This window comes from Syngnathoides biaculeatus, chromosome 14 (assembly GCF_019802595.1).
Source record: "Syngnathoides biaculeatus isolate LvHL_M chromosome 14, ASM1980259v1, whole genome shotgun sequence".
NCBI lineage: Eukaryota > Metazoa > Chordata > Actinopteri > Syngnathiformes > Syngnathidae > Syngnathoides > Syngnathoides biaculeatus.
In genome coordinates, this window is record NC_084653.1 from 9,401,491 (window position 1) to 9,413,872 (window position 12,382).

General features: G+C 39.4%; 1 protein-coding gene across 3 annotated transcripts in view; it reads left to right on the forward strand.

The window, feature by feature from the left end:
* Nucleotides 1–7,053, forward strand: part of tmem198a (transmembrane protein 198a) — a 33,986-nt gene extending 26,933 nt beyond the window's left edge. For 2 of the 3 annotated variants that reach the window (XM_061841463.1, XM_061841464.1), the window contains exons 5-7: nt 869–992; nt 3,739–4,034; nt 6,303–7,049. In XM_061841463.1, coding sequence (XP_061697447.1) covers nt 869–992; nt 3,739–4,034; nt 6,303–6,455 — 573 coding nt within the window. In that variant the 3' untranslated portion in view covers nt 6,456–7,049. Of the gene's footprint in view, nt 1–868; nt 993–3,738; nt 4,035–6,302 lie in introns of all 3 variants that reach the window. The other variant, XR_009798106.1, reaches the window with a different exon arrangement.
* Nucleotides 7,054–12,382: the final 5,329 nt, after the last annotated feature.

The following is a 12,382-nucleotide window of genomic DNA, read 5'->3' on the forward strand; positions in this document are numbered from 1 at the left end:
ACAAACAGATTTACTGTAAGTACAACAGCTGTTCTTCAACTCTGTACATTGCTTGTTTGGTTTAATTCATCAGCAAGTGTCTGTACTATTTGATTTAGACATATTAATCTTTCTCGTGAGCTCAATTTGCATCATTACAATTAAATGCTTAAGAAGTACTGCGAAATAGGGTTTCCATAGCGTGTTACTCATACTGTATGAAAGTGTAATTTACTAGCGGTGAATACAAATCAGCTTGAGTGAAGAAAAATGCTTTTGTTAAGTGGCAATGAAGCAAAAGAAAGCCAAAATAATGATACGCTGTACATTATAACATCCATCCATCCATTTGCTTAGCCGCTTATCCTCACGAGGGTCGCGGGTAGAGCTGGAGCCTATCCCAGGTGTCATTGGGCAGTAGGCTGGGTACACCCTGAACTGGTCTCCAGCCAATCGCAGGGCACAGGGAGACAGACAACAGCCGCACCCACAATCACATCTAGGGGCAATTTAGAGTGTCCAATTAATGCTGCATGTTTTTGGGATGGGGAGGAAACCGAAGTGCCCAGACAAAACCCACGCAGGCACGAGGAGAGGATGTAAACTCCACACAGGCGGGGCCAGGATAGAACCCGGGTCCTCAGAACTGTGAGGCCAACGCTTTACCAGCTGATCTACCGTGCGGTCCCATTATAATATCATGTATTAAAATTAACATTGACTGATTATCTGTGTGGGGATACCAAAGTTCGTGCAAGCACTAATAAGATGTGTCCAGGGAGATCCTCCGACATTATAAGCCACAAAATTTGTCTGTGCATCACATGAAATTAATCATCTGGGCCAATGACTTGACGAAACACTAACACTGTAATTGTCATCAATCCAGGTGGCGCCCAAGAATCCGGTCTGCTGGTTCACGTGGGTCATCATGGGGGTGTGGCCTGTCCTGGCATTGCTTGGAGTGCTTATTCAGTGGAAAGTCACAGCAGAGGGTTTTTCTCACACAGAGGGTGAGTACGCAACCACTATATTATTGAGACTGACATTTACTCACGCAATCGAATGAAGGTGCACAAATTTCAACGGCAAGGACTTTTATTTCATTAGGCCAGTAGAAAACGAATCCCCGTCATTTTCTTTAGACAACGTATGTGTGACCCTGTGCGGCCGCCCATACTGTATGACATACAAGAAACAGCTATCACAGTAGTGTTTTTTTTCTTCTTCAGGATGTTCCAAATGGTTGTATTGCCACGGTGTGTGTGTATGTACACGTGTGTGTGTTTGTTCATGCTTCTAGTTGATTTTATATCTTGTTATGGTTTATAATTGCTTGCTTTTTCGCCCAAAGACAGCCTCTTTGATTTTCAGGTTGCTTACATTTCAAACTAGTTTAAATATGGTCTTCATAGGTAAAACCAAAAATCATTTAAAACTTTATTTTTCCAATAATCAAGGTAACGGGCCCTCTTCAGCAAAACAAAACAAAACACTTGAGTCACATGTTACTTAGCTAACGACAATTGGATTCTTTTCAGTTGAGTGTCAGAATTTTTTTATGTCAAGCTCAAATGTTTTCAGTTAAAAATAAAAGAAATGACTTTGCATTTTCAATACATTTGGAGGGCTTTTGCTAAATTTACTGCATAATACAAAGGCAATTGCTAATGAAGTAGCAATCATCAAATAATGGACTATTTATAACTAAGGATGTAACAAAATCTGATTTATGCAGCAACACAGTACGATCCTTGTTTTCTTGTTCTTTTTTTAATTTTCTCTGGAAGTTTTATGTTCCGTGGTTACAAACCAAAACTTGAACGTGGAAATAAAAGAAAAATAATCTTAAGTCTCAACATGGGGTCGCCCCAAATGTTACTGCGAGCTACACATTTGTCGCAAGTTCATTGAACGCTATAATTACTCTTGAAATCATAACCATAATAAGGGAACATCATGTGTGCATGTGTGTGTGTTTTTGTGTTATTCAGGAAAATAGCTTTTTATCTGTACTGAAAGCAACCACAACACAGATGGCGCGGTGGCACCAACAATTGCATGCTGCAATTACGCCAACACACAACACTCACAGGCAGTGACAGACACACAAGGTCTCTTGCTCATTCATCATTTAACGCGCACACAAGATAAGACAATGTCACACTTGGCCTTCAAAAGCAGGATTTAACAATTGGCTATAGTAGCTCTGAGGTAGAGGATGAGGATAGAGGGATCAAGCTTTGTCATGTTTTTTTTGAAAAAATAGAAAAGTGGAAGCGAAATGGATGTGGAAACATTGTGGCTTTCAAACAACACAACAAATTCTTGGGGGAAACATGACTCCTTAATAGGAATGGGACCACCTCTCAGAATTCCCTTCCACACTGATAAGCAAACGAAAGCAAAGACGTGATACATCAACATTTTGAAAAAAAAAACAACTTAAGTGGATTCCACTTTGTGCAGGGATGGTTAAAAAGAAAAACAGCCAAGTAAGGCTTTGTGTTACTATGACGACCAAAGGTGGCGCTAAGGGGGGCTTGGGGCTGCTTGCACTCAAGAGCAGAGTCTGACAATGAAAATAAATACTGAGCTCTGATAAAATTTAAAATGAATACGTCTCCAACAAGGTCAATAAAAAATTGGGTTTTTTTTTTCTTTTATTTATTTTTTTCTTAATAGATGTTTTGTTTATCCAAATGGTCAACTCAAACTGTTGTATGCAGTGGATGTATGTGCATGCTCCATGACAACGAAGAAAAGCTCAGGAAGTGGAGGAACTTTTGTAAGTGTTTGGCAGCAAGAATCATACCTACAGTGAACATATTATTCATTTTTAAAGGAGCATTTTGTTTTCTAGCCGATATAGAACATTATGTAGGATTTTAAAAAAGTGTTACATTTGGTTCCTTTAATGTTGTCATTGTTGGAGAATGGGGGGATGGCGCAGAGGGAGCAGGTGTGAGGAGGGTTTGGTGGGGGGTTGAATTTTTGCATACTGGGTAAACGGGGCGCTCAACTGGGCTAGTGAGGAAAATCACAAGACAGCTATTGAATTGCGTGCAGCACACCAGTAATCGGTTTGAGCATAAGTGGCTCATCTGGCTCTTCAGTTTTTCTTTTATTTCTTCATACTTGTGAGGTCTCTTGTCGACATGATCCTCTCCCACCGGTCTACATAAAGACAGACGCGCACACACAGACACAATACGTGGCATTTGGCCAGGGGGTCCGAAGAGGGTGAGATGAGGAATAGAAAATGGGGGTTTCATTAAGCGAGTCTCTGGCAGATGGTGCCTCGTTAGCCGTGCGCTTACACAAAGACAAACAAAACAATGGACAAGAGGAACACACGCAGTAACAGTGACACGCTATAATTTGCAGGCTGTTCAGAGGGGAAGATTTGATGTTCTTGCATCAGCATTGCATCTCCATATAACATGAAGCTAACTTAACCACACAAAATAATCATATCATGGAGCAACGAAAGTTTCAAGACCCCTTTCATGTGAATTTCTTTGAAAAATGAGAATATCACCAATACACACACATTCAGAATTATTTAAGCAGAAAGCTGCTGTGAGGAGAAGTATCCGTTTGCGGTTGTCTTCCCTAACTGTGACAGTCTATAGTGGGATTATTAACAGTCTATAAAATGAAATGCTTTCAAAATGTGTTGTTATTGTTTTAACATCCACTTCCACGGGAAATTAATAACATCCGTCTTCCTGATTATCTTGCATTTTTTTTCTCTAGTGGTTTTGAGTCGACAACAAAGGAGGGTGCAGCTCATGCGCATCCGGCAGCGAGAAGAGAGGCTTAAAAAGGAGAATGAGAACAAGAAGAAGAAGAGACAAAAAATACAGAAGAGCAGCCAAAAAGAGAAGGCCAACGGCCATCCCCACCAACAGTACCACCACCCGGGGACGTCTCACCCCCATCACCCAGCCCGAAGCACACAGACCCCAAAAGTCCCTCCCCCTCACACGGAGCCAGGCTTTCATCGCAAGCCCAACCCCAAAAATCGCTTTGAAGGAGATGTGCTCTCGCCGGTAAAAAAAAAAAAAAAAAAGCCTCGTTATTAGCAAAGATATAGCTTATCTTTTAACAAGAAAAATGGGGGGAGGGGGGTTACCCTTTTAGAAAAGTGATGTAAAGTGCTAAAAGTCCTAAATTGCCCTTAAGTATGATTGGGACTACCACCAGTTGTTTCTATGCACCCTACGATTGGTGGGCAATCAGTTCAGGGTTGTGCCCCGCCTCCTGTCCAAAGATAGCTGGGATAGGCTCCAGCACTCCCGCAACCCTTGTGAGGATATGTGGCTCAGATGATAGATGAATGGGTAGATGTAAAGTAGTTGTTGTTTGTTCCATGATGTTGCAAGGCAGCCAAAATTGAATTCTCAAAGGCTCTGTGTCAGAGAAGGAAAAAAAAGGCACAAACCCAACATAACTCAAAACCCAACAAAGAAAGCATTATTTTAATTCAATTTTTTTAAACCATTTTTTTTTCATCTTATCATTGAATGTAAGCAATATTGTTTTGACTTTAAAGAAAAAAACCTACACAGTGGGGCTATTTTAGGATCAGGGGTTTCGGGTGCTGAGCTCCTATTTTGTATATTCTAACAAGATTTCTTTCCTACATTTATGTGAAAGAAGAATAAAACATTCGGGAAAAGTCTGTGACTGAACCATGACATCTGGTAAAAGTCATTTGTTAAGTGTAGGGCTATCATTATTGAATCTTTTTAGAATCAATTCTCCTATTAATTATTAATAAATAATCAAATAATAATCCCCACTGCACTTTTTTTTTTAGTTCTAACATCCATTTTGCTCTCATTTATGAGGAACGGACTTTGATACTGAAACTGTTTTGCCTTGGTACTGAGTGTGCTGTGTAAAATTGGTATACATAATTTGAGACTGTTAAATGCTACATTAAAAATTGGCATATTGGGAATTAGCTTGGTAAACACAAGCTATCAGATACAGTTTACTCATTATTGTTATCCAGTAATCCCTCCTTTTTCGCAGTTAATTGGTACTTGACCCACCGCGAAAAGTGAAAAACGGCTAAGTAGGGGTAAATGGCGTTTTTTTTTTTTTTTTGCTTCATAGGTCCTTGTCGCATTGGTGGGGATGTCACACTCTACACTATCAATGCAGCTACCCGTTACAGTACTGTACTAATGTATGCTAGCATTTTGTTTTGTTTTGATTTGTTTTGTTTTTTTGTATTATTTTTAAAAATTTCTTTCTTTTTTTTTTTTTTTTTTGCTTCATTAGTCCATGTCATGCTGGGGGATGGCTCATTAGTATGTAGGAATCTGGCTTTTTTTTTTTTTTTTTGGTGGGGTGGGGGGATCCGCGATGCACTGAATCCGTGATAGGTAATGCACGAAGTAGAGAGGGATTTTTGTATTTACACACCTAACACTTTCTTAAAAATCAGTTATAGACACCCCTCTGTCGTTTTTGGCAATGTTTATCACTTGGCCACTCCATGTGAACAGAATGTTTTCGGGTGGATATTTATTTGTTATATATTTGGGGTTTCTGGCAAATCTTCAAGACAGAAATTTTGCATTACCCAATTTTTTTAAGTCGATTTATCAGATTTTTTCTTAAATATTTTTTCACTTTTAAACAGTTCACCATTGGTTTGGTATTCTGTGCTTTACTGAGAGCTATTGTTAGGTCGCCAATAGTGAAAGTTACAGGAAAGACAGCAGTCATAATCACATGGATGTTTGGCCTTGATCGAAAGCTTTTTCTGAATTTCATGTTCCCTCATTATAGCTATCTATTGTGGATTCAATACAGTGCTGATTTTTTTTCATGTTCTTAACATAATTTACCATATTGCGGGATTTTGAGTGCATACTGCAATTTTTGGGGTGGTAAAATAAACAATTCCTTACCTAAGATATTGAAACTGTAAAAATGAAAAAAATATTGAGAAAATTAAAAATGTATATTTTTAAACACATTAAAAGGAATAAAATATACATAGTGTACAGTACTACTGCAAATTACTATATGTTTAAGAGTTGAAAAGGTATATAAGAGTATATCAAAACTGTTTGTCAGGGTATAATAATGGTTTATAGGAGTGTGGGTAAAATTCCCAGGAGTTTGGATCGGTTCTGGCAGCTTTTTTTAAAAAAAAAAACAATATATGGTCACTACTTCACGGACTCTATTGCAAGGGCATTCCAGAACCTTAAATGAGAGATGATTATTGTGTCTTTTTGTCTGTTTTTCTAACGTGGCTCTGTTGTGTCCTCACTTCACTGTGATATGTCTGTCAGCAGAGCTACATCCGAAGTTTCAGGGACAAGCAAACAGACCGCCGCGCATACTCCCACAGTCGGATGATGAGCCGCTCCCGGATGGCCGAACTTGACTATGACTGTGGCTCTCAAGTGCCCCTCACTGCTCCCACTGCGGCAACAGTTCGCATCTGATGTGTGAAAAAGCACAGATCCTTCCCAAAACTAAATTACAAAAACCCATTGAGGTTTGGCACCTTCAAGCCTGTGTCCATATGGCCTTTAGCTTTTCATTTAAAGCTTGAAGAGATCCTGAAGTACAAGAACTTCGGTTCATGTTAAGTCAGATGCTCTTCGTTTTTCTTCATCAAGCAAATAGCATCTGAACCTGCAACAAAACTATTGCTGTCTGACATCCACTAAAATCGTGGTCCTACCAGGTGCAGCTTTAATTTATCTCAGCTGCACTTTAAATTTTGGCCTGAGGAGTAGTCGCATTGAGGGACTTTTAAGGAAGCTGGTGCCACCTTCAGAAGTCACCTTCACTGAAAGCTTTCCCAAGGAGAAGGTTATTTCCAACAAGTCTCCTCACTGGAAAATGAACACTTCTCACTGGCTGCTTTCTGTACGAGGTTGTGCTTTCATCATTTTCATTGTACATTTTCAGTCTTAAATTTCTCAAAAGAAAACATTTATCCATCTTCTTTACCGCTTACCCGCTTCAGGGGAGCTGTAGCCTATTCCTGACGATTTGGAGTGAACGGCAAAGGAATGGACTGGTCACCACTCAATCACAAGCACATATATATATATATATATATATTATATATATATATACAGACATACAGAGATTCTCCATCATGAGTGGCCAGGCAAGTGAACCATTACACTGTCGTCCTCTCCTAAAAGGCTATTCCCAATCCCAATCAGATTTGAGATATTAATCCCAATCTCTTAAATTGGGGTGGGACTAGAACACAGTTAATTATATACAAAATAATCCCAGTAGTTAAAAAAGTAACACGTTTGATTCACAATTACTAAAATGGAGGAATTGGTTTAATCAGCTGGGACTGATGGGAAATTTCCTGGCAAAATGTGCAACATATAAGCAGTGACATGTGATCCAACATTTCAAATGCCACACAGACATCATTTTAAAGCTAATAACAACTGTACTGTTCCTAAAATGTCAAATTAATTTTAGGTCTATTTAATTCTGGCCAGGGTTATGAAAGCGCCTTTTTCTTTTCACAATTAAATTAATTTTTCTTTTTTTCATCCATCTGTGTATAATATTTGATAGGGTTGACCTCTAAATGCCATTTAAATGTTACATTAGAGAACAAATATTTTCAATTAAAATGCAATTGAGATTATTTCATAACAAAGCATCTAATTAGTTATTTATATTATTTAAGTCCCACATTTACATTTAAATTCTAAACACCATTTCCTAATTTTTTTATAGACAGAAACTAATCTAGCTTTTCTATTTTGATTCATTAATTTGTTTTATAGACAGATACTACTAAGTTTCTTTCGGCTTGTCCCGTTAGGGGTCGCCACAGTGTGACATCTCAGATGAACCCTCATATTTGTTTGGAACAGTTTTTACGACGGATGCCCTTCCTAATCTATCTTTTCCATTTTGATTTATTTAAATTATAAATGAACTGCCGTTTTTTTTTCCGCCAGACGTCAGGTAACGGGAATTTAATGAAGACAGAAAATGGGTGGATGTGTTTTTTTGGGTGAATATATTATTTTCTCATTGCTATTTGATTCTTCTTCAAATTCCCCAACCCTGTTGAAGACAACAGCAAATGTCCTTACACAAGCACACAAGCAGCTGTTGTTACTGTATTTCAGAAAGAAAACTGGAAAAAAAGGAAACTGACTGCTCTGATCATATTGTGTTAAGGCGGACTACACACAGCAGAAGACATTTAATGAAATCAAGTGTTACAGTGTTGGTGCAGATACTCAAGCCTTTTGGTAAGTGATGGATTGTACCAAATATTGGCCTACTTGAGGGGTGGTTTTCTACCAATGTTTGTTAATGTAATTTTTTTCGTTTTTCTTTTTGTTTTTCTTTGGATAATACATGAATGAATACCATAATTGTTAGAAAGACCATGAATGCCATCACGATGAGGGCGAAGACATTGAAATTTGGTTATAGACGAGACTCGAGATTGGAGCAATTGCAATGGCGCCCTCTATTGTTTGGTACTGGACTCTGTGTATTTGTTTGGGACTCGTGTGCCGTCTTTTTTGATGGCATCCAAAAAGCAGCATTTTTATGGTCTTATTTTAACTTTGTATTCGCTTTACAATTGTTTTTTTCTTATTGAGCCATGAAACAAGAAGCTACTGCTGTGTGTTTGTTTAAACCTATGGGGGCGCGGTGGAGCACCTGTAGAGAGTTGGCCTCACAGTACTGAGGGCCGGGGTGCAAATTCCATCCCTCCCTGTGTGGAGCTAGCATGTTCTCCACCCCTGCATAGGTTTCTCTGGGCACTCCGGTTTCCTCCCACTTCCCAAAAACATGCAACATTAATTGGACACTCTAAACTGCCCCTAGGTGTGATTGTGAGTGCGGTTGTTTGTCTCTATGTGCCCAGCGAGTGGCTGGCAACCAGTTCAGGGTATACCCTGCCTCCGACCTGTTGACAGCTGGGATTGGCTCCAGCACTCCCGTAACCCTCGTGAGGATAAGCGGCTCAGATATGGGATGGATGGATGGTTGTTGTACCAATTTTGCGTGTACATCTTGTAGATTTTTTTAATAAGATAAAAGAATTGCAAAGACTATAATACTGAAGTGCCACTACATACAGTATTTTGTGGTTGTATTAATCTTAGCAGGCCTTGCACTTCTTTGAGGGGTACACGTGCACTGTGACCCTTTCATGCACGAGTGTCTTCGTTGAAGTGTTTTGTGGTTTCATTGTGTCAGTGTGTCTATGTGACGTGTTCTCGTAACAGTTTAGTAGTCATATTGGACTGTTCTCAAAAAGTGGTGAGTCCTGTCCAAAAATACCAACCACGACATATTGAAAATGCTATTGTTTTACCCAGGGGGGGGAAGGAAATGACTATTTTGCCATAATGTCATAATTTTAATTCCAATTAATACAATCTGACATTTTTTTGTATCACACAATACATGCATGTTTACTATTACTGTCCAGCAGCATTACATTTTGTGCAAAAATCCTACAAAACTCTTGGAAGAGTAGGATACGTGTAGGTGTTTCTGTTGATATGTGACATGTAATTTGATTTGTAGGTCCTCCGCATCAAATGCATTTAGAGGATAGTATTTCAATTTGTGACATTTGCGCTATCGTCATTCCTGAGTCGTCTTTTCTTTTTCATGCCTCCTCTTGTGTCTGTTTAAATTTAGCAGGAAAAGGGCTTTGACAAAGCATGAAAACATTACCGTCGTCCCATACGTAATGTTTGTAATATAGTGTATTGTCACCATTTTGCATTTCAGCCTATATTTGTAATTTGACAGATTATTTTTGTTGCATAGATTAATTTGATGTCAGATTGGATTACTACTCAACTTCAGTAATTAAAAAAATCACTAACTTCTGAAAGATATGTTTGAGGGAACACTTATTTTGCTGTAGATTTTGTGATGTAAATAATTTTTTTAAATGTAATGAACGTTTGCTGTCGTCATGTTTACACCATGGTCCTGTAGATATATTTTTTTCAGCATTTTGGGGTTTGTTTTTGGGTGCAGTAGAAATTTTGAAATTGTGTTCTTCAATGTTAAAGTCATTTGTTTTTGTTTGAAAGACAGGAGCCTGTGAAGAGATATTGATTCACCTTATTGCCATCATTTAATTTATCGTTATTATAATTATTCTTATTCTTATTACTATCATTATTATTATTGAGCATGTCTCTAAATGGACCTATGATATGATTAAATGACATCCATGTGATTCTACAATTATTCTTATGTGATTTGTATTTCTAAAAAGGTCCGCAAAACTTATTTTAACTATTTTTAACTCAGCTCCATATCCTTCCTTTATTTACAACCGAATGTCCCTTGATGTTAGCTGTGTGGCAAAATGACGCGACATTCAGAAAACAAAACATCCTGCCAGTTGAAGTTCTCAAGCTGAAGTTCTCATAATTAATAAACCCCAGCAGCCACCACAATAGTTCCAACCTAATTATACAAAACAAGAGCTGTATTTTGTCCCAGTGATTTAAAAAAATACTGAGAATTAATCAAATAGATGACGCCGGTAAGGTGGGGAAAGTGGAAAGCGTTGGCCTCACAGTTCTGAGTTCCAGGGTTCAATCCCAGGCCCTCTGTGTGGAGTTTGCATGTTCTCCCTGTGCTTGTGTAGATTTTCTCCAGGCACTCTGCTTTCCTCCCACATCCCAAAAACATACAACATTAATAGGATACTCTAAATTGCCCTTAGCTCTAGCACACTGTGAGGATAAGCCGCTAAGAAAATTACTTATTGTTTCATTTTTAACTTTTTAAATCAATGTGCAGCATATATTACTTATATTGTAATCTGAAGGAGTTTACTGATTGTAAGGTAATGGTGGGGGAGAGTGTAGCTCGACAGTATAGGATGGTGGTGTGTAGGTAGCAGGTAGGGAGATTAAGAAGACAAAGGTAGAGCAGAGAAACAGGTGGTGGAAGTTGAGAAAGAAAGAATGTTGTGTGGCCTTTCGGAAAGAGTTGAGACGAAGACTGGAATACTACTGCCAATGTATTCAGAGAGGCAGGCAGGAGATTACTTGGGGTGCCTTCTGTTGGGAAAGGGGGGAAGGAGACTTGGTGGTGGAACCCCAAATACAGAAAGTCATCCATGGAAAGAGATTAGCGAAGAAGAAGTGGGACATAGAGAGGACTGAGGAGAGGTGAAAGGAATACATTGAGATGTGACGAAGGGCAAAGATAGAGGTGGTGAAGGCTAAACAAGAGGCGTATGACGACATCTACACCAGGTTGGATTCGAAAGAAGGAGAAAATGCTCTCTACAGGTTGGCCAGACAGAGGGATAGAAATGGGAAGGATGTGCAGCAAAGGTGATTAAGGATAGCGATGGAAATATGTTGACTGGTGCCAGTAGTGTGGTTAGTAGATGGAAAGAGTACTTTGAGAAGTTAATGAATGAAGAAAATGGGAGAGAAGGTAAAGTAGAAGAGGCAAGCGTGAATGACCGGGAAGTGGCAAAGATTAGTAACGGGGAAGTAAGAACAGAATGAAAAAATGGAAAGAGAGTTGGTCCCGATGACATACCAGTGGAGGTATGGAAGCAATTTGGAGAGGTGTCTGGGGAGTTTTTGACCAACTTATTCAATAGAATACTCGCGGGAGAGAAGATGCCAGAAGAATGGACCAAAAGTGTGCTAGTCCCCATTTTTAAGAACAAAGGCAATGTTCAGAACTGTGGAAACTACAGAGGAAAAAAAGACGATGAGCCACACAATGAAGCTATGGGAAAGAGTTGTGGAGGCTCGACTCAGGACAGAAGTAAGTATCTGCGGGCAACAGTATGGTTTCATGCCTAGAAAGAGTACCACAGATGCACTATTTGCCTTGAGGATACTTGTGGAAAAGTACAGAGAAGGTCAGAAGGAGCTACATTGTGTCTTTGTAGACCTAGAGAAAGCCTATGACAGAGTACCAAGAGAGGAACTGTGGTAATGCATGTGCAAGTCTGCGGCGGCAGAGAAATATGTTAGAATAGTACAGGACATGTATGAGGCCAGCAGAACAGAGATGAGATGTGCCGTAGGTGTGTCATAAGAAGTTAAGGTGGAGGTGGGACTGCATCAGGGATCCACGCTGAGCCCCTTCCTGTTTGTGGTAGTAATGGATAGGCTGACAAATGAGGTTAAACTGGAATCCCCTTGTACTATGATGTTCGCAGATGATATCGTGATCTGCCGAGAAAGCAGGGAGCAGGCAGAGAAACATGTGCATGAATGTGAGGGGTGGAGGAGGAAGAGTGAAGCTCCAAAGTGAAGAGATAGCGAGGGTGGACTACTTCAAATACTTGGGGTCAACAATACAGAGCAATGGAGAGTGTGGTAAGGAAGTGAAAAAACGGGTCCAAGCAGGGTGA